We start from the raw sequence: 24,009 nt of genomic DNA, 5'->3' as shown, positions 1-24,009 counted from the left end.
TTGCTTTTTTCATAACTTTTCTATTTTAGACAATATTATCCCGGTTAATAATAATAAATGCCTTGCTCAGATTCAGTGAGACAAAATGTTTCAGGAATTATTTTTCCTGTCCTTTTATCTACATCTCAGCATGCTTCAATAAAAATGTCCAGATGCTCTGATGTATATCAGCTTTTATCCAATAACCTATGTCAAGTTCCAGTTTGTTGACTAGGAATTGATTTGTATTTTAGTTAAAAAGCTAAAGAATTACAAACAGGTAAGAGAAATAAGAGAATGGTTTTAATTTGAGCTGACTTTGATTTGCTTTAAAATAAGTACTTGCTTGTGAACCTTGAAGCTCATAAAATGTTGAGTTACAAAAATTGAAGAAAAAGGATATGCCAGGTCAGAATTACTCTATATTTTGTATTTTATATAATACAAATGATAAGCTTTAGCTTTATGAGACATTTGGGAGTAGCCAATACTACTCCATTATAGAATTATTTTGGGGGTAGATTCACTTAATTTTGAGCAGGGTATTTTTAAAAAAACATTCCTTTAGATCCTCAGTATACTTTAATAGTTCGAAATGCTAACGTACTATTACAGACTACAGCACAGCTTTAAGCACAACTAATTTGTGAGATTAAAAATATACTGTCACCTGAAACAATATATTGGTGAATTACAATATTTTGATCTGTGCAGTAACAATAGTTTATCAGGAGATTTTTTGTCACCATCTAATTATTTGCTTATTTGCCAATTTGCTTTGTAATCACCTTATTAGGTGTAATCTCTTGCTTACCCAATCACTGCCTGAAAACAATAACATCTCTAGAGTTCTATGGCAAATGATCATCTATCTTATCCACTTAGTTATTTAATAGTTAACATAATACCAGATATGTTTGTTAATACAAATTTCCATACCTAATATAAAATAATGTTTCAAATGAGAAAACTAAATGGCAACATTTGATTTACCTGAGTTGCTTTGTCCTGAACAATTTATTTTGCATATCTCTCTCCAACATACTATTCCAAGAGGTATTGAAATGTGTTGTTGCAATACTCTTGCTTGGCTCCTTGGGACTCAATCTGTGGGCTCCACCAAATCTTATCTCCTATGTTCTATAATATCTTTAGGCTAAAAGGGACCTGGATGTTGGAGAAAAAGCTGAAGCTGAATTCAGACGAGGCAAGACCTGCTGTTGCTGATTCTGGGAGCCGAATTTTGAAATTGGGAAGATGCCCCTGACTCTTTCCCCTGAGAATCAAGTTTTCTGCCTGGTGTTCCATCTAAATTTGACACTGATACTTAGCAATTGTGTTATATAAATGGCATTTTTAATAACTTGAGCTGATGCTCCATAGCCAATAAGTTTAATATTGGATTACTGCAGTTTACTCATTTGAACAGGGTCCAGAAACTCAACTGGTCCAGAAAGCAGTAGGATGATGTGGCACTTCATAAAAGTGCTATATTAGTTCTATACAGAAGTAGCTGAACTGGTTACTAATTCCTTGTCCGTTTCAAATTGCTGAGCAAATTGTGCAAAGACAAACATGACAAAGACCTAAGTTACTTTCATAGAGTACACCCTACACTTTAGGGCTCTTCTTTACAACACATTAATGTGCTCCCTTCCCAAGCTTGAAACAATGTTGATATAAGTGCTGCTCCCACAGACTATTTTTATCATGTTTTACAAGCACAGCCACTCAGGGTTGCTGACTTCATAAAGTGTAAATTAGGACAGGTTTAAAGTAGTGATTGAATTCCCTGAAGTCCTACTGGTGAAGAAAACCAATTACTCAGTCCTAATTAAATGGCAGAAAGGAAGATGTTCAGGCTGTCAGTTTTATTATTCCATATTTAATATTTATTTATTTGTTTATGTCTTGGGATATCAATGTCTTAGAAGATATGGGAAATCAAGAGATCAGTATACCTTTCAGTGGGAATACATGTAGACCCTCAAACTTTGTTCTCCATTTTTAAAAGTAAAACAGATGACTTGGCCATTATGTTGGGCTGCTGATTGTGGGGAATCACCAATATAGGAAACAGAGAACCAAAAAGGTCAGGAACAACTCAAATTAAATAAATCTAAAGTATCAACAGTGAAGCATTTGCCAATCTTGGAAAGAAACATCAGCATCCCCTAGAGAAAGTCCCTTATTAACAAGGCCCTTGCATTTACTAACCAATAGAAAATAATACAAAATGAATAATCCAAAAAGTTCATTTAAAGTAGCTCAAGATTGATGGATGCAGGGAGTTGTAAATGCCTCGTTCAGACAGAGTGTGACGTCCATCTGTTTAAGAGACAGTGATCAAGCTATTCCTGAAGAAACATAACCTGGACCCAGTAGATGAAAACAGTTCCATACTCTAATAGTCAATACCCTCTTGCTAGGCTAGGCGTTTGTGTAGGTGGTAACTGATCAGTTACAGATTCTCTTGGGTAAAAATGATTTCTAGATTCCTTTCAAACTGGTTTCAGACTCAGCTATCAAAAAGAATTCATTTTGGTCACCTGGTGGAATGATCTGTGTCAGGAAAAAGACAGATAGAAATCCTGTTGGTTCTCCTCAATCTATCAATATTGAACATAGCATTTTGTTGGACAGACCATCTGAAGAGGTGAAGACCCTGTACCATGGTAGTTCTGATCCTATTTCAAGACCGATTTCCAGCTGTTTTATGGCAACTGGGCTATGGAACCCCTCAATTGTAAAATTTTCTAAATTCTCTTCTTTATTATATAAGTAAGCTAATATTTATATTTAAAATTTAAAAACAGATTATCAAGCAAGCTTTACTAGACATTCTTGCTTTTGTGTTTGATGGCCAAAAACCTGATGTAAGAAGTTGATTTAATGTCTTTGTTTTCAAATTCCAGAAGCAACTAAGGTTAGAACTTTTAAATATAGTCTAGTATTTAGAGTTGATTTTCACCAGTGTTGCTGTGGGTAATGAGAAAAAGAAATTCAAGACAGAAGGATAATAATTATGCAAGCCATTTTATATTTAACATTAGTCTCGTTTTATGCTTACCTCATAAGTAATCAAAGTGCAGTTGTTCACTTGATAAATATTTCTGCAAAGGTTATTTTATTTTATTTCTTTTACAAGAAGAGGTACTGGAATATGACACATTTCCATGAAACAGTGTCATATATGCTTTCAAAATAATTACCTCCAATAAGAAGAATATACATAAAAGATATATGTTCATAACTGTTGGGGTAAAAACATCCTAGAGGCAAGTTTAATATTTTAAAAAGTAGGACATGGGTAAAGTAATAGATGCACTTTGCAGCCACATGAATTCTTTCTTCAAACTGCAATTTTACTTCAAATAGATGTTCTACTTTTGTTTAAGTCTTATCACAGCATTCCCAATTTTCCCATTAGCTACGCTGGCTAAGCATTCTTGTAGTTAAATGTCTGGAAGATGCTTTGTTGGGGAAAGCTGCCCAATAAGCCCCCCCCCTTTGACTTAATTGCACAGTCTGACCCAAAGACTTTATCTGCACTTTTGCTTGAAATGGAACATTACATCAAAGGGCTCTGGATCTGAGCCAGACAGCCAGTTCCTCTGTTCTCTTATTGCATATTCATAAAAATAAAACAATTTGTAACACTTCATACAATAAAATTATATGGTCTAAAATAATACCATATGCTTCACTTAAGTATGCACTGTCCAAATTTATACTAGAAAACATTCAGAAGGATTAATACAGTTCAACCAGTGGTGGGATTCAGCCGGTTCGCACCACTTCGGCAGAACCGGTAGCTAATTTTTTGTTGCCCAGGCCCAGAATGGACTTCCGGAAGCGGCATCCACACAGAGAACTGGTTGTTCACATATTTGAATCCCACCACTGAGTTCAACCAAGGAAAAAACATTGCTTTGTTTATCAATATTTTATAAGTTCATTCAATCACACTTTGATTATGATCATATTTTCATGATATGAAAATGTTTAAAGAGTAAACTTGAAGTAACCCTGAAAGATTCTGCTGGAATTAGCTGATGACAACTCTGATCTCAAATGTGGTTACAATTGCAATGTACATTCCTTTGAGATGTCATCAGAAAAGATGTACAGCTCTACTGTGAAACTTTAACAATATATTCTCATTTCTATGTATGTCTTGTGAATAGCTCACTGAGGGGCTGTGGCTTCAGTTTTCACTACAGCTAAAATGTTTAAATGCCTCTTTAAACCTATTGTTAACTCTTCAGTTGTCATCTTTTTTATGAAGCACATTCTGCAAGAAAGAGTCATCCAATTCCAGGATCACGCATAGGTTAATACTGAGTTACTACCTTAATACTCTTAGTGGACTTCTTTGGACATCAGGCTTTCCAAAATGTATCTATGTATGTATGTATGTATGCATGCATGTATATATGCATGCATGTATGTATATATGTATATAAAATAGTTTTTCCTGCTGTAAAACTCCAAGATAAGAAAAAATATTACTAGGAAAGGTGTCATAATAATGATTATTAGACATAATCATAATAAATATTAGAGAAGCTTTTTGTAACACCGTACTCAAAAGAAAAGTAAATCCTCCATCTAGCTGGGAAGTCCAGATAGTTTAGCATTTCTAAAGTCGAGAAACACTACTCTATACAGTCTTAATCTCATGACCATCAGTACCACTCTCTGTATTCTTGTCAGCACCTCCCAAGTTCCCTTCTCCCTCAAATAGATATCAAACTAGGCAACTGGTAGGCCTCTTTACCCTAGCTGTAGTACGGAAGTACATTCCTCCTGCATGGTCCTTCTGATCCTCCTGATCAATAAGCCAAACTGCCAGTATGCTGGAATGATCCTCATGTTATTTTGAAGGACACATGTACACCATTTGAGGAACTCTAAGCTTTTGTCCCTGTTGTTGATTGCCATCATTCTCTCCCTCCATTTCTGTTTTCTCAGGCATGTTTTTTTATTTCTTTCAGTAAAAATCTTCCCCATTAGCAGGAACCTTTCTGGGGCTTTAATTATAATCACACTTCATCCAAATATCAAAACCTATTGTGTTACTGCACTGTAATGTGGGCATTGTAGTAATTATTACAGTATTAACGAAAGGCAAAAAGAAAAAAATTGATAGCAAAGAGTAGCTGGTCAAATGTGAGAGAAAATGCTATTAAATATTTTCAGGAATTGCTTTCATTAATTTTTTATTCTTCTCAGTCTTGGATGCTACATTTCGGTCAAGACTTGTAAGACAAGAATTTTATTCTTTGATTCACACGGGGATATGCTTATCCTAAATCTGTATTATTCCATTCTGTTATAAACAGTTGCCCCTTTAATTCTAGCTGCTATAATTGGGTTTTTTTCATTGTGACTTATGATCTTCTAAATCAGAGGTGGGGAACCATGGCCCCTTTATGACCTGTGGACTTCAATTCCGAGAATTCCTGAGCCAGTCATGGGAGTTGGTCCACAAGTCATAAAAGGGCCATAGTTCCTCACCCCTGTTCTAAATGGATGCCATTTCCCTCCAATGAAATGATCGAGACCCAAACATGCTTGAAGATTATATAATATATCCTGAGTCCGGGATATCTGAGGGAACACCTGCTGCCGGCATCAAATGCCCTTCGCCCAGTGCGCTCCCACAGGGAGGGTCTGCTCAGGGTCCCGCCGGTAAGAGACTGCCGGCGGGTGACACCCAGGGATAGGGCCTTCTCGGTGGGAGCGCCTGCCCTCTGGAACCAGCTGCCGGTGGAGCTGAGAACTGCCCCCGACCTTCGATCATTCCGCCGGGGCCTGAAGACCTGGCTCTTCGAGCTCTCGGGCCCAGACTGAGGAGGAATTTTTAATTTGGGGTTCTTTTTAACTGACTACAGGGTTAATTTAATATTTTTTAATTTGGTTCTTAATTTTTGTATTTTGGATTTTTAATTCCCTGTAAACCGCCCTGAGTCCTCAGGGAATAGGGCGGTATATAAATATAACTAAATAAATAAATAAATAAATAAAATAAATATAAATCAGAGGTGGGAACCAATGGCCCTTTTATGAATTGTGGACTTCAACTCCCAGAATTCCTGAGCCAGCAGGAATTGAAGTCCACCAGTCATAAAGGGGCCATCCTTCCCCACCCGATACAAACAAATGCTGTCCATTGAGGAGGATTGCCCATATTCTGCTGCTTTGTAACATTAATCCCTTTCAAAATGAAAGCACTGGAGTTTCCGTTTAATAATTTCCATATTTTTTACAATTTTGAGGGAAAAGATACTATCAGCTGTGCTGGCAGATTAATGTTTAATACATTTTAACAAATTGTGCCTGAGTTGCTTCCCCTGCTTTGCTTCTTCCTTTCGGGGGGGGGGGGAGGAGGGGGCAGAGTGGAGACAGTTACTAATCACACTTAAGCCATTCTGAATATATTTTGGATAAAGAGCAAGGAGAAAATATTATAAAGCAAATTAAATATATAAAGTACATAAAAGTGAAAAAAAGTTAGGCCTTGAAAAAATCTTATGAAATGTACTTTAAAAATATTGAAAAGCAATGAACATTATTTACTGTTTCTTTTTCGCAATCATTATGAAAATCTATAGAAAACAAGTTTGTCATTATCTTTATTCTACTTTTATCTTTCCTATACATATAAAATACCTCACTTTTAATAAAATATAAAATATGAAATTGCCTTTTGGGTGGGTGGGTGGCCACACAGTATATTTTTCAATTATTCAGGAAACTTTGCAATGTATTCCCTTGTAACTATCAGACAGATTTTAAAGAGCAGAAACTTTTGAGAGTATGAATCAATGCTTCCTTGCCACCAAGGAAATTATTTTGCCAAGCAGCAATGTCTTCAGTATCTTGCTGTTTTCATCAAAATGACAAAAGCAATATTATTGCATTCTGTCAGCAAGCTCCATCTCTTTTGTACATGTATGTAGTACTCTGCACTACATCTATTAAAGACTCAGGGCCTATGTCATGATACTGCTTTTAATATTTTGAACCCCACTTCCCTCTCTAGATGCCACTGCTGTAAATATATTGAAAAAAAATGATACATTGCAACATTCTTTCCAATTAAAACATTAAAAACATAAAACAGATTTGTTCTTACAAGTCTGCATCCAAGGTGCAAATTAGAAAGACATGAAAAAGTGGCAACACGGGTGATAAGCCAGCAAACAGAAAATAGCACTTTGAATGTCAGATAAGAAGATGTAACAGTGAGGATAATAAAGTCTAGAAGGCATAACTGACAGACAAGATAAGCAACCCTGATAAGGAATACGAGTGGAAACAGACAAAGCCTGCATGGGATCTGGACTTAAGTTTTGGGCTAAGTAATTTAAAAACATACTTCATTTACATGTCTTGGAAATACAACTGAAATGTTCACATACCTTGGCATTTTGGAGTGGAGGTTGATAACTGGATGGGCGATAATACATCCTTTGAGCAGGATCTGTGTGGATGTCTCCAAGAAACAGTTCTTCTACTAAGTGATCTAAATTATGGTGCAGGTACTGTTTCTCTACTCGAATCAGCTGAAGTTCATGCATAGCAAAATTCAGTGCCTTTGTGCACTCGTAGCCATTCTCTTCTCTCCATAAATCATAGCTCACATTCTGCTCCCAAGGTTTAGCTTCTGCTACAAATCCAGGACAGGTACGATTCACCAACTGATTTAGTTTATCAGCTACTGCCTCATTGTGGCAGATGATCTGAATGTTATGCAATTGATAATCCGCTTCGGTCCCTCCTCTGATAATCCAGGATGCTTGGCGAAGGCGGACTTTACCACGGATAACTAAGGTATAGATTGGGGTGGTACATCGATTGCTTCCATAGTAAAACTGATAGGCTTTAAAAGTATTGTTATGGTAGAATCTGTAGGATCTTGTGATGAATTCTGGACCTGCTCTAACTTCACAACTATAGTCAAACAGGAAAAAAAACACATCGTTAAAGAATGAAATTATACAACTTAGTTACTGTCAAAATTGATTTCTTAACAGAACCCTTCTGATAAGAGCCTTTTATTTCTCTTTATTTGTTGTTTTTTCTCCTTTTTTATATATAAAGAATTCATGGTATGCTGTATGGAGATATTTTAATGGAATTTCTGTAAAGATGCTTCATCCACATTCCTATCAAAATACTGAACCATCTTCCAAATTTTAGATCAGTAGCTTAAATGTATTCTAGATTAATAATGTAACATATGCTACACTAATATATTAAACAAGCACCTGTATCAAATAGTTGTATACAGACTATAAATGCAAAACATGATGTATGAAATGAACCAACTTGCCTGTTTGCCAATTATAAATAAGAAATAATTCACCTAAGAAATGAGCTTCTGTAGCTTCTATCAGAATCTTTTACGGACTTGAATGAAGACTGGTATTTTTGAAAGTAATTGTCCTATTAAGTTTAACTGTGGCTTTTGTCTGAATAAGGACAGCTGGATTAGCCTTGAAGGAGCTGTAATCCTAAATACATAATTTAGGGTACCCCATAAAAGAAGACTATAAAATAAATCTTACTCTAAAAGAACATCTATAGTGTCAATTAAACATTTACACGTGCTTGGGTTGTCAACTGAAAGTTGGTAATTTCAATTTATTAATGAATTTGTATAGATGTCAGAAGACAAAACATGAAATCACGAATTTATTCACCAGATCCTATAATACTTAAGTTCCAACAAGAGAACAGCACATGAACAATTTTATGCTATGCTGCAGGTTCCAAGTAAGGACAATAGAAAATATTTAAAATGGCTTAAACACAGATTGTGGTCACAAAATTCTGCAGCCAATCACTACAGCCACGTTACAATAAGAACTGACTTTGATACTTATGGAGAGAGAGAGAGGGAGGGAGGCAGGGAGAAAGGGAGGGAAGGGGTGGGTGGGAGGGAGAGAGAGAGAGAGAGAGAGGCAGACGCTATTATCATTAAGGGGAAGAAAAAAAGTAATGTTCCCAAATCCTTTAACTGATTGCAAGTTATTTTAGCCTGTAGTGTTTTCCAATAGGATCATTTTGTCTGCCTATAAACTTACCCAGTCGAGACCCAATGTCCCTCAATTATGGGTGGCATCTGTACAGTAATCCGAGCGCCATTGTGAAGATGTTTCAGCATATGATGACACTGTGATTCCTTGAAAGTTCGCCATGCGTTCTTTTCTAATGTTTGAGGAGAAATCCTGCTGTCGTGAAGTGCAGAACCTTCTCCCAGCCCTGGATAATGAAAGATGAAACATAAACATTCTGGGGAATTTAGATTAATAAAAAATAAATGTATAAAAAATAAATTCCACTTGTTGGCAATGAGAGACATCTTCACGTGTGAATGCAGGCCTCTAGAAGCTGACCATCTGCTTGAAATGGAGATTATGATGAGTGCAAATTTTAAAAGACTGTAGAGATATTACAAAAAGTTAATTGACTGACAGATTTTAATCCTTGGACCCTACATACAAGGAATTACATGCATGCTATCACTACACTGAAAAAAAAGCTTTGTGCAATGCCTAGCTTCCAAATTTATCAACTTGGGGTTGCCAAATTCAGCTGAAGCCTATTCTAAAAAATCCCTTTTGTCAATAAATGAGTACAAGTGTCATATTTGATTTTATGTATGCAAATATGGATACCTGCCAACAGCTATAATTCCTGCTTCCCAAGCATTTTGTAGAGCTGTGATGAAAGGAGTAAATATTGACTAAATTAATGGCTATTAAATCAAATTAATTACCAGTAAAATAAATTACCCTTTTTACAAAAGTAATGAAAGCTTACCTGTATATTCCAACTATTTTTTGTCATGCACAAATCAATATTACACATTACACACACATGCGTGCGTACACACACACACACACACACACACACACACACCCTCATTCCTGGCAGAAACAGCAAAATGAAGAAGAAATGAAAAAAGAAGGAAGAGAAACAGCGAGGAAAGAAAAGAGACACCTGCTTATGCCTTTTAAAAAGGGTTAAATTTCATAGGCAAACAGCCCTTCCAAGTTACAAAATAATCTTCAAAGGCATCAGGAGCATCTGCTGGGCCTTTTGCACTTCATAGTAATTCTTTTTTTTGCCACATTTTTAAAAATTAGTTTATAATATAAAATACAAAAATACGAAAGCAAATAATAGGAAAAGTAGGGGAGGAAAAAGGGAAAAGAAAAAGAAAAAAAGGCACTGACTTCCAACTCCCTTTGGTGCAGTAGAATAAGAAGTAACATCAAACCTCAACTTTTTACTTTTACATAACAGTATAAACTAGCCATTTCTATAACAATAGAACTATCTAATCAGTAAAACCCAAAATCAAAGTTTTATTTTTTTTCCCATCTCAAGCACAAGTTCCAGAAGTGGTTTCCAAGTAGAAACAAAAGTACTTGTGTTTTTTTTCTTTTATCAAAGCAGTCAATTTAGCCATCTCGGCTAACTCCATCAGCTTTTGCAACCATTTGTCTATTGTGGGGATCAAAGTGTCCTTCATTTTTGTGCATAGAGTAATCTTGCTGCCGTCCACATATATAACATCAAAGTTCCAAAAAAATAATAATAAAAAATCGAAGTCTTTTTTCTATTAAACCCAAGAGAAATTTTCTAGTTTTATCTTTATATTCACTTTCAGAATTTTCTGTATTAGAATATGAATCGTACTCCAGTATTTCTTTGCTTTATCACATGTCCACCATAAATGATAAAAAGTCCTTTCTTTTCATTTCCATTTATTTGAAATACCTTTCTACAGTCTTGATAGCTTATCTGTTGTTAAATACCAATACATCATTTTGTAAAAAAATTCTTTTAAATTCTAATTTTAAAGCTTTCATCCACATATTCTCCCATTGTTTAAGCTTTATATTACATCCAAAGTTCCTTGCCCAGTGAATCATACCATGTTTTAAGTATCGTATCTACTTTCCAAAATTAAACTCAATAACACTTTGTAGACCCTAGAAATACATTCATCACTGCCACACAATAGGGTTTCGAATTCATTTTTAACAGAGTCAAACCCATAGCTCTTTTTGTTATGTATCCAAGTGCAGGCATCTGCGTAGCAACAGCCACCAGGGGGCGTTGGCCTGGACGGTTTTGGCGGGAAACCCAGTTTCGGCGGGAAACCTAGGGCCAACCCCATTGGCTAGCCGCCTTGTCTAGTTTAAATCTTTCTTTCAGTTGTAAATATGTAAACTAGTGGCAGACATGTACTTCTGATTCTAGTTCCTCCTTAGATTTGAGGATGGAATCACCAAAGTTAAAAGTTATTATTTTACCATAAGTTCACCAGTCCAGCTTCGTCACCATTACTTTTCTAAAAAAAAGCTTCTTGGGGGGACACCAATACCTTATTTTATATTTGTTCCAGACTCTTAGAATGGCACATCTAACAAAGTGATTGCTAAAGTCAACATTTACTTTAACCTTGTCATACCATAAATAACTGTGCCATCCGAATCTTAAGTTATGGCCTTCTAAATCAAGTAGCCTCTTATTCTGGAGGTAATTCCTTTATTTTCAACACCCTCTTTTGTTCTCATTCTACAGGAGTGTTTTTTAAACTATCAAATTGTTTTTGATTGCAGATCCCAATTTCTTTCTCTGTTTATATTTAAATGTCTTGTTTATGCTAGAATGTATTTAGAAATTAGCTTTCATATATATTTGGACAATTTATAGCAAGATTAGCTTACTTTCTAGGTAGCACTGGTCTGTTAATCATTGTAAAAGGAAAACCAAGTCTTTATGCTCTATTATATATTTTATATACAGAATACAATATCCCATGAAAACACTTCATACTGCAATACATTTTAAAAAAATATAAATGCCTTTCAAAGTTAAGCTATAGAACTGCCATTTAATTTTTTTTCTACTTCAGTTCTAAAATTCTGAAACTGAGGGATATCCGAAGTGATACAATTATACAAAAATTATATTATATATTCACACCCAATATATGCATAGATCTCAAGATTATACCCACTGAGGTTACAAATATTTATGCAAGGAACATCTGGATAACTATGTATAAGATGACACTGTGCAATCATTAGCAAATATTTTCACGAAGGGAAATCAAGACTTGGCCTATTTGATTCCATGGTTCGATAGGTTTAGCACATAACCAGTTTGATCTAGTACATGGGTAGGCAACCTTGGCTCTTTTATGATTCGTGGACTTCAACTCCCAGAATTCCTGAGCCAGCAATGCTGGCTCAGGAATTCTGGGAGTTGAAGTCCATGAGTCATAAAAGAGTCAAGATTCCCTACCCCTGGTCTAGTAGTTAAGGCACCATGCCAGAAAGCAGGAGACTGGGAGTTCTAGTCCGCCTTAGGCCAGAGAGCTAGCTGGATGAGACACTGGGCCAGTCACTTTCTTTCAGCCCCCCCCATCTCACAGGATGGTTGTCAGAAAAACAGGAGGAGGAAGTAATATTATGTAGGTTCACCACTTTGAGTTATTTATACAATTAATACAAATAGGATATAAATAAATAAGGAAAACATGTAACCTGTGAATATTCACTTTGTTATGACAGTATTGAAATAAAGCTTTATCTTTCGCAACATGCTTTTTGGAGCAGAAACTTTTCAGAAGTTTTAAAAAAGTCTGAGCTACATGCATGCTTTTCTTTCCCCTGCATCCTAAATCATTGCTGAAATGACTTGCTTTAGAATATTTGTTGCTATATTGCATTTGTTCATAATTTTGGCTAGCCATCTCTCTCATCTGTCAAAAATCTTCAATACAGCCACCCGGAGTAAGTGAGTAAGTAAGTGAGTAAGTGAGTGAGTAAGTGAGTAAGTAAGTAAGTAAGTAAAATAAGTGTCATTAATCATGGTATCCTTCTGGATCAGCATAGGATATTAGAATGCTGGGGAATGATGTTACAGTAGTTTTCCTCCTCCCTTTGGGGCTGATTCCAATCATATTGGTAGGGAGAGAGGTCTAGTTTTAGGCCTTTGCTTTGTGAGGTTCCTTAGAGCTCAACTCTGTCCCCACTTTTATTTCACATTACAGTATCTGAAGCCTCTAGATGAGGTGGTTCATTGGTAAAGGATTAAGCAACATCAATATGCTGCTCGGTTGCTCATCTTTATCCCTGGCCAACCAAGTGATTCCACCTAGATTTTTCCCCAGTGTTGAAGGCTGTGAGGGTCTGGAGGAAGAACAGATTTCAAAACCAAGTGATTGTGGGTTTTAGGGCCCCTGAGATCTGAGGACTTTCCAACCTTTTTTTTAATGGAATAGTGTTTCCCTAAACAGTACTGTTACACATTTGGGATCTTCTTGGATTCAGTTCCTATTTGAACAGCAAATGGTTGCTAAGGCTAGGAAAGTCTTTGAACAAACTTAAGTTATGCACTAATTGCACCAGCTCCTGAATTGAGAAGCTCTGTTCACGATCCCTCAAACTTGATCACCTCCTGTTTGGACTACTACAATGCAAACTATACATAAGTATCCTTGAAGACCACCTGGAAGCAACAACTGGTCCAGAATGAAGTATTGTGGTTAGCTTGAGGGGCTCTACTTTCGAGGCATTGGACTAGGATGTTAGACAAGCTTGTTGAGTTAAAACTGGTTGTGCTTAACAATAGATGTCCTTTTTAAAATGTATTTTATTGCCTTTTGTTTATGTGTTTTTCAGCTGATGCTAGCTGCTGAGAGTCACAATTGTGAGTTGGATGGCCATACAAATTGATTAGTAAATTATTAATAACATAGTAACTCTTCCTACTTAAACCAGAAAGAAGGGAGATTGCACAATGTTGGGACAAATGTTTTCCATCTGGAGCTAGTTAATGAAAGTTTCATGGAGCTCTAATGACAGTAACTTATGAAAGCCAAATTATTAAAGGATAATCTTCTTTAATGCTCTTCTGAAATTCTGTACCTATTTTCCCTATGTGGCTCAGTATATATATTAGTATACATCCCTTAAAAAATATGTGTCCTTTCGCAAGGACTTAATATAAAATGGAAAAACTGCAAGATACTGGAGAATGGCTAAATATGTTATTTTTTGCTGAGCAATGACTATATTCTTGTTTTCTTGCTTATGTTTAAATCTGTGATTGTGATGCAAACTTACTAAAGGAAAAAAAGATTATAAAAGGGGAGGAGCTATAACACAGTGATAGAGCATTTGTTCTGTATGTAAAAGGTCTTAAATTTAACCCCTAGAAGGATTATAAAAATATCTGGCCTGAAAAGATGGGCTGTGGTAAGTCAGCAAAGCAAAGATAGCATCAATGGTGATAGACACATTGGGTACAATCCCAAAATAGCTAGAGTACCACTATTGTGTTGACAAAACCATCAACAGTCAATTGCAAAAGGCAGCTTTGCTTGGAACAGCTTTAACTATAACACCATCAAATAACATCCGCCTACCCCAGGTCTTTGGAAAAGACTTAATAGGTTGATAAAATTCCAAATCCTGTCTAAACATCTGGCTGTGTGACCAACCATAATAATAAACAGCTAAGTAAATGAACAGAATGCAACAGTTTACTATGTCCCATGAAAGTCTGTAACAGAATTTGTTAGGTAATTCAGTAATTTACTAAAGTAATTAAGTAATTTAAGTTTAAATAATGTAGTTGAAAATTCTTTAATTTCAATTATTCAAATATTTAGTTGACACATATTTTATCACCAAAAGACAAAAGCTTTTCTACAGCCTGCAGCCTTAGTATACAACTAAAAAGATGTTAAGTCACATTTTTATATTATATAGGAATGTCTTCAATCAACAAGGATGTTTATATACTTACAAGACTGCATAAATAATAAACATAAAAAACAAATTTGACAGAATGTATTATAATTATGACATTTAATATAGTTTAACATAAGTTACTTTCTAGGATGAATGGCTGTCTGAAATGATAATTTTACTGAAAATTCAAGAGTGGTCCTTACTTTGATGCCTCCACAGCCCAAATTCTAATTCTTAATACTGGATACATTTTAATGTTTTGTTAAAGAAAAAAAAGAGAGGGGGGGGGACCCGGCTTGATGAAATGGTTAAAGTAGTGAGCTAGATACTAGGAGACTGCATTCTAATGCGGCTTCAGGCATGAAGCCAGCTGAAAGACTTTGGGCCAGTCATTCTCTCTCAGCCCTACTAAGAAGGTAATGGCAAACCACTTTGAAAAATCCTGCCAAGAAAACTGCATGAACTTCTCCATGTAGTCAACAGTCAAGACTAACTTGAAAACACTATATATATGTATGTATATATAGCTGCCCAGACAACTTTAGATTGTGTAACTTGTTATATATACACTAGCTTTATAAAGAAAAGAAAAGCAACATTCATAACAATATCCACAATGTTCACAAAGATATATTTTAAAAGCAATTACAATAGGTATCATATACTGTATGTATTTGCCGTACAGTCCGGTATTTCATGTTAACTAACTACAGACTCAATATAACAATATCAATTTTATTTTGAGAAAGGAAATATAAAGTAAGCAAAATAAAATAATAAGTTTGCATCATGTGACAAATTTTTTCTGTTCCAGAAATTCAGATTAAAATGAGCAGTAAAATGAATTCAGAATCTTTGTAACAGAAAAATTCTGTCCTATGATGCAAGCCTTTAACAAGTAATAAATGTAAGATTTTAAGTCTTTTTCTAAGTTACTGAGATGATGCTCTCTCTCTCCCTTTTTTCTCCTTTCCTTAGTCTATACAGTGAATTTTTTCAATTTACATTTTATTCCATTACATAATGTCAGTAGATAAGGAAATTGATTCAATTTTTAAATATATAGTAGAGTTTCTGTATGTTTGACATAAAATGTATAATAAATTATGAATTGCCACATATAGTCCCACTGGTTCGATACAACTATGTAATCTAGTATCTTGATAAGATTTTTTTCAGTTTTATCAGTCATTAATGATAAATGTCAATTTTAATAGTTGACTTGAAGAAATAATTTAGCTTGAATCTTCCATAGAAAAAGCAAAATCCTAAGGCTGGGATGCTATGCAGCTGCAACGGATATAATCTTCCAGACAAGATTTTGACCAATGGTGGAATCGGAAAAGATTCAGAGAGTATGAGTCATAGAAATAAAAGACAAAGACTCTCCATGTTTAGAACAAAAATCAAAGACATCAGAAGTCCATTTAGATTATCTCTACCATCTGCTTCCAACAATGGCCTGCCAGATGCTTATAGGAAACCCACAAAAAAGACACGGGAGGCAATGTGTGTGTTTGCATGCAAGAAACTGAAGTTCGGAAATGTACTGTTTCTGAATATGCAAACTCCCACATGATTATTAGGGTTAATAGTCTGATAAATCTAGTCTCCAATTAATTCAACAAATCCATCACATCTTAAGGCAACAAAAATTGTTAAATTAATTATATGTAATATTTATATCTTCTGTCCTAAATTAATTAATCAGGTAATCCTAAATTTATATCTCACCCAATCAGCAGCGTTTGAAAAATTTGCATCAGATATCACATATATTGGGTTATAATAAAAGTAACAGAATTGCTTATAAAACCAACTGAACTCAGGCCCATTACCTTTTTCAGAAATTATTTGATTCAACATTTTGCAAGTGACAGTATAGTAAATGGGATTGTTTGGAGCAGTACATGACAAGTTTAGTAAAGAAGCCTTGTTCTATGCAGCCACATTGACTTCAACTTTTGCAAATTGATTCTAAATGTTGTATAACAGGGGTCCCAACCCCCGGTCTGTGGACCAGTACCGGGCCACAGCATGCCAGCAACCAGTCTACACAAACAAGGAAAGCCCCATCTGCAGAATACAGGCAGCACACAAAATCACGCCCCCTCCGGTCCATGAAAAACCTCTCTCCATGTAACCGGTCCCTGGTGCCCAAAAGGTTGGGGACCTCTGTTGTATAAAACTCACCTCAAGCCAATACGATGGATAATAAAGCACTTATTCTCCACTAGCAATAGTTGTACCACAGATGAGTCTCAAAAGAGAACAGAATGCAGGTAGTCTTCAACTTACAACCATTCATTTAGCAACTGCTTAAAGTTACAATGGCACTGAAAAAGTGACTTACAACTGGTACTCACATGATGGTCACATGATCAAAATCTTGTCAACTTGTCAACCAGCATGTTTTTTAATGACACTCCGAGTCTAATGATCACCATTTGGTGACCTTCCTAGCCGGCTTCTGTCAAGCAAAGTCAATCGGGAAGGTTGGATTTGCTTAACAATCATGTGATGTGATTCACATAACAACTGCAGTGGTTTGCTTAACAACAATGGCAAAAAAGGTCATAAAATCGTGTGTGACTCACTTAACAACTGCCTTCAGCAATGGAAATTCTGGTCCCAATTGTGGTTGCAAGTCGAGGACTAAAGTTGCTGAGACAGTAAATTATAAATGTAATGACATAATATATATTAGCATTAAAATATTCTTTTATTTCTCCCAAGCTGGACCTCAGGACCTTTAATACTATGTTTGCTGTATCACACATGCGCACACACAGAGAGAGAGAGAGAGAGAGAGAGAGAGAAAGAGAGAGAGAGAAAGGGAAAACCAGATTGAGAACCCGCAATCTAAGGCAGAGATCCCCAACCAGGGACCGGCTCCATGGAGAGAGGTTTTTCCACCTGGATTGGAGAGTGCATGGTTTTGTGTGCTGCCTCCATCCCATGAATGGGGCTTTGCTTGTTTGTGCGGACCGATTGCTGGCATGCTGCGGCCCAGTACCAGTCCATAGACCGGGCGAGGGTTGGGGACCCCTGATCTAAGGGATATTAGTTCAAGGGGAAAAAAATGAGTTTAGACCTTTAATGACAGTAACAAAAGGCTTAAGATACATACCAGAAACTGACAGATTCTTAAGTTACCTGCATTGTATAAAAAAGAGGTGGCAGTTGCCTTACTCTATAGATTCCTTTATTCATAAACGAAGGTCAACATTATGAATGTTACATAAATTTAGCAACAAAAAAAATCACACAGAAGAGGCCAGCCAGCACTGCCCATCCAATTATCTGTTCTTACTTGAATGCAAAAGGGTTATGATTTTCTATTATGTTCTTCACCTCTATGTTTACTGTAGCCTCAACAATTGATTCTTTCTCCTCCCTTTTTTCATGTTACCAATTTGATAGTACTCTGAAGGAGGGACAAGCAAAACTCCCCATTTCAAATTCTTTTGGCAGCGGCTGTTTTGATCTGACTACTGGCCTTGATTTGTTTCATATTTCAGCCAAAGTTTAAAACAGCTTGGTAATTCTAAGCAGATGAGCCTATGAGTCTAACCCTATAATTACACCTTCTCTCCTTACTTAGCCTCTAACTTCAAATCTTCTGTTCTGATTTCTAGACTCCCAGACCAGAGAATTTTAAAGTACACCTTGGCGTTCATGCCGGTCTGTTTCAACCAGACATATTTATATAGTCTGTATATGTTGTGCTGAGTTATTGGAGGAAAATAAGTACCGGTACTTTTTTTAAAAGCAGGCCTTTTATCTATGAAATGACAAGTTACCTAGAAGGTACAGATTTTTTTAATCATGATGTGTGGCATTTCAGCATTTGAGAGTCCCAAAGAGATGGAAAGGTAACATCTATGTGTTTAAAACACCTGTATAAAAATACAGGTGTGTTCAAATGCTGATGTTAAACTAATTTCTATTAATTTAACAGATACTGGACAGCTATTCAGATACTCATTCATCCAATGAATAAACATTTCTATCAAATAACATTTAGGGCAAAGTGGAAAACATAATGTTAGTGTACTAGAATTCCAATCATTCATTTATCCTAGTTGAAAATAGACTCCATAAGTGTCTATAAGAGGTTTCTCAGCTATAATCTAAAATATTACAAACTTTTATGAACATTTTAAATTGGAGATCACCAAAGCAAAAATGTTATGAAAGAACAAAAGCCTTGCTGCAGAATATTAGCAATGTTCTTAACAATTTTTAGTTTATAGCTGTTTTTAATAAGCTTCTATATAAACATAAGCTCCTATATAAACTTAAAAGCCCTCTTGTAGATTAATAACTAAAGAATATTCCCCTGTGCATGTGTAGTGATCTGGAATTGAATGCAACAAATAAATGGGCTTTCTGCACAGTTGAATTTTCCCTTACATTCCTCTCACTGATTCAAACTCTCTGAAATTTGCTTTAGTGCAAAAGGGAAGCAACAGAAAAAAAATTGTTCTGTGGGCGGTAATAGATGGAAAAAAACTAGATAAAATCAGGCTGCAGTTGTAAACAAATTATTCAGAATAGGGAAATACAACACAGATTATGAAGGACTCCTGAACACTGAAGACACTCTCCTCATATTGAAGACATAGACAATAAAATCACAAACAGAATATTAAATGTGAAAATCACCTGTCAAATAATAATATAGTAATGATGACAAATGAAGCAGCTATGATTATTGGAAGACACTGGAATTTTATCAGGGGAATATGAATACCAGATTTTGCAGCAACAGTAAAAACCTTTTAAAAGACTGAAAATAAGATAACTATATCATAACACTTTTATAGACATGTACAATATTACGTTATCTGCAAATTTAGTTGCAGTTCTAGATAGCTATCGGATCTCTAAAATGACATTAGAGCAATGGAAAGGGCACGAAAATGATGCAGTTATTATCTTCCATTTGAGAAAAGACTAAAATAATGGACTTGACAGTAGAAAATAAGAAAAGTGAAAAGGGATCATGACAGAGGTACATTACATCACTAATAGTGTGGGATAACATTGCAATGCACATTAATGAACACTAAAGTCAAGGCAGGCCAAGAAATGTATTTTCTTACATAGCATGTACTTTTCTAGAATCCATTACTACAGTATGAGATTATGCCTCTGTTTTAAGATGAATTTAAAAGATTTGGCAATGACTAAGTAGAAAGTATATGTTTAAACACAGTTTTCAGTACTCTTGGATACCAATTTTGGGGTCAAAACTACAAAAGACCAGTATGGGTCTCCTTACTTGTTTGTGGAGTGCTGGGAACAGAATGTAAATTCTACAAATGCTTGGGGTGATCCTGTTGTTACTTTTATGTATATAACTTTTAAACCACCCCCACCCCCCAATTAAAATACATCTTGGCATTTCATCATTAAGTGGAAAAGAACTGTGACTGTAATGTACCATCATTTTATTAGTGAACAATGCATCTGAAGCAAAAACTGGTTTAGGTCAATGGCCTAAGACCCTTTTTTCTAAGGTCTTCTTGGATGTAGAAGTCAACTTGGCCTCTCTATTAAGCCCATGGTGATATTAAGGTAGGCATTTAAGAAAATAAAAGTGGGAAGTTCTTTTATGAAACTTCTAAACAGGCAAAAATGGGACTATATTAATATGGATAACAAAGCAAAATCTCACATTTCTCTCTACCTAAATATTGTGTTAGATCATTCAGGATTTTATATATCAAATATGCAACTGATAAAAAACATGAATGCATCTATACAGCAATTCCTGCTTTTGGAGCTGACATTTTTGATTAAAAAAAATCAGCCTCCCAAATGTTGCACATTTAAATTGTTCACCAATATGCCTCTTTCAATTTTTCCAGGGAAATAAGAGACCTGGCTGTCATGAGAATACTGCCAATAAATACTAGGCTAACGTCTCTAACCATTTGTACAGCAAAAAAAAATATTAAAATAAAATATTGTTTTCCACTACAATACAAAAGGCTTGAAATGACAGAAGACAACCCATCGTTAAAGGGAAAATTATTTGTTATCCATTAAGAACAGCGTTAGCAACACATAGGAGTTTGAAGTTGAGGCATTACTCTTGTTATCAGAATAATGTAAAAGATTATTGCAAATGCACTTCTGTTTCTTTCTTGAGTACTCACCATGCAAGAGCAGGACTAGGAACAGGTACCCAACCAAGATGCAGCAGGGACAGGACATTTCCAGCTTTTCAACAGCTTCTCTATTCTGAACTTTTTTTTTTTGCGCCCTTAAAAATAAAAAATTAAAAAAAAATCTTCTCTTCTTTTTTTTTTGCTTTAATCCCTTTCTTCCGCACCGCTGAAGTTCCTCCAAATCCCCCAAGTCCTCTCACGCACACTAAGCTCGAAACACGCGCTAAAAGCAATATTAATCGTAAAAAAGGCAAAACCCAGCGCAAGAGCGAGCGAAGGTCCTGCGCAAAGGATGAAGTCCAGACCCGCGCGCAACCCACCTGGCGGGATCCAACCTCTCCCCCCCCCCGCTCCCCAAGCCCTCGCACCTCTCCCTCCCAACTCGGGGCGAACTCCAACTGCAGAAAGTAGCGCGAGGCTCCGGCGTCTTCAGGCAGCTGCCGCCCTTGGGCTTCAGTCTTCCAGCTCTCCCACCCACCCGCCGACCAAAACTTTTCAAGGGAGGCGGTCCGCCTCGTGCCGGCCGAGGCGGCGAGCTTCGGGCGCGCGCCAAAGCTCCCAAGGCTTTCCCAGTCCTTGGCCTTCCGAAGCCGCCGCCGCCGCTGCCTGCTCAGGCTCAGATCGCGCCTGGGGCGCCCGCCGCCGCCTTTTTTTTCCAGGCGGTTTTCCCTCCGCGTCTCCTCCTGCGGCTTTTATCTGAAGCGCTGCAGCGGCGGCGGCGGCGGCGGCGGCACCAACAACTACTCCCCTTCATATTTCCCTTCCCAGCCGCAACCCCAGAAGGAGGGGTCTGGGTGGCCCGGGGCGGGGCCGGGCGGGGCGAACTGCTTGCCGCCTGAAACCGGACACCGGTTGACTTGAAAGGAGACTACAAAGAGCGGAGAGGCTTCGAAGGGAGGATCCGGCAGTTCCTGCCCAGGCTGCGTTCCCGCTTCCAGCCCTCCTTTGATCGTGGGTACCAAACAAGTCGGGGCCTAACAGCGGATGACGTTAGAGCCAGATTTTGAAAAGGAGGGGTCCCCCTTCCTCCAGAGAGGTAGTAGTCCTTTTGCTGCAAAAGAACAACAGCGGGGGTGCTGTGGCATCTTTAAGCTAATAAATTTTACTATACTCCTGGGGGAAAAAAAGACAGCCCTGTGCCTTGCTTGCTTCACGCACGCCTACTGAGAATAAAACTAAATCTCGGTCTCTGTTCCTTTTCCCTTGCCCGTTCAGGAGAGAGGAAGGGTCTCGGGAAACTCCAGCTTTTCCCTGTCCTGTCTGCCCTGGGAGTTGTGTCACGTATAGAGAACATAGAAAAGTGTGCAAGCAGCGGTGGGGTCCATTGTTCCCTAATTTGAGCACTATGTCTGCAGGGGGCATGGACCTACCGAGTTTCTGGCTAGCGAAGCAATCTTCCATCATCCCAACCTCTGAGAAGGAATGAAAGCAATTTTTTTTCTTGTTGCCACAGAGGTGAATGAGCAAGTCTTAGAGGGTTATATGTAGCCCAGTATTGCCTCAGAGTACCAGATGTGCATTGTTGAATAAACGCTTATTTGCACCGCACTGAGAATTGGTTGTGTTAGGTAGAAATATAATAAATACATAATTCTTAAAAGAAATTCCATAAGCCACTCGTGTGTTATAGCGGGAAAACCCACATTTTGCCCCAAGATTATAGATGAAGCTTATTTGGAGTTGAGCTTTACTCCTGGTGAATTCATACCCATCTCCATGGGTATGAAGAAAGTACAGAAATGATTTGCTACTCTAATCTTCTGAACTGTTTTTTCAACTTCTCAATCCATCAGGCATTAACCAGTTCCAAACTTCCTTAGCAGTTCAAAACAAACCAAGCTCTAGATAATGGATTATAGTAGTACATGCAACATGACAGGTAATTAAAGCTAAATATCTTCCCACCATATTTCTTTATCTACAGATAGGTCACATTAATTGGATGCCCTGTATGAGAGAGAGAGAGGGAAATCTTTGTTCAATGTCCAACCTTAGGTAAAGGTAAAGTTTCCCCCGCACATGCGTGCTAGTCGTTTCCGACTCTAGGGGCCGGTGCTCATCTCCGTTTCAAAGCCGAAGAGCCAGCGCTTGTCCGAGGACATCTCTGTGGTCATGTGGCCGGCATGACTAAACGCCAAAGGCGCACGGAACGCTGTTACCTTCCCACCGTAGTGGTCCCTATTTTTCTACTTGCATTTTTACGTGCTTTCGAACTGCTAGGTTGGCAGAAGCTGGGACGAGTAACAGGCGCTCACTCTGTTACGCGGCACTCGGGATTCGACCCGCCAAACTGCCGACCTTCCGATCGACAAGCTTACCACTGGTTAATTTAAGATTGCCAATTCTAGTTGAACCCAATAATAAGATTCCCCTCTGCCATAAATGTATACAAGTGATACATTTTTTTATTTTTATTATTTTTATTTATAAGCATAGCAATAGAATATAGGGGTCAGTGTAATTATTTTTTATCTATTCATCAATATATGCATGTATTGCATAGATTCCAGAGATCACATTGCAGAAGGATAGATTCATAGCAGAAATGCAAATATTGATTAAATGTATCATTATTGATTAAAATTAACTATAAAACAAAACAAACCAGTTAAAAAATTAATTTACACACAGTAATTATATACTACTGTAGTGAAATATGAAAGTCCACCTGTGCATTCCTTTTCTCTTTTGGGATAAACATGTGACAAACTAGTAGGAATGAAGAAAAACAGAAAACAGGCAACAAAACTGAACGAAGATTAAGGAGAAGAAACTCAGCAGGAATAAAAGTTTGTACATTGCATATAGAATTTTTAAAAAAATCACTCTGCAAATATCCCATGCCAAACAATAATTAATCTTGAAAAGGCGCAGTCACATTTTTCAGCAATAATGTCTGTAGCCATTTAAATCTTCACTTTAGTCCCTTATTTTCAACAATGCCTTCTATTTTTTTCAGCAAATGTAAGATGACATCTTTCCCCAACTCAAAGGAAAAAAATATTTGGGGGGAAGGAATCTTCCGTTCTTATCAAGTAAACTGTGGTTTCAAGTCTGCTTGT

General features: G+C 36.9%; 1 protein-coding gene across 1 annotated transcript in view; it reads right to left on the bottom strand.

Annotated features, from left to right (window-relative positions):
• APCDD1 (APC down-regulated 1) overlaps positions 1 to 21,605 on the bottom strand; it is a 34,810-nt gene extending 13,205 nt beyond the window's left edge. The window contains exons 1-3 of the mRNA XM_081324229.1: positions 20,936 to 21,605; positions 9,075 to 9,252; positions 7,407 to 7,938 (exon numbers count right to left, since the gene is read on the bottom strand). Of these exons, the coding sequence (XP_081180355.1) occupies positions 7,407 to 7,938; positions 9,075 to 9,252; positions 20,936 to 20,993 (768 nt within the window). The 5' untranslated portion in view covers positions 20,994 to 21,605. The remainder of the gene's footprint in view (positions 1 to 7,406; positions 7,939 to 9,074; positions 9,253 to 20,935) is intronic.
• Positions 21,606 to 24,009: the final 2,404 nt, after the last annotated feature.

Source organism: Vipera berus (assembly GCF_964194415.1).
Source record: "Vipera berus genome assembly, chromosome: 3".
NCBI lineage: Eukaryota > Metazoa > Chordata > Lepidosauria > Squamata > Viperidae > Vipera > Vipera berus.
The sequence above is the reverse complement of the archived record's forward strand: the minus strand, read 5'-3'. Positions and strand labels throughout refer to the sequence as shown.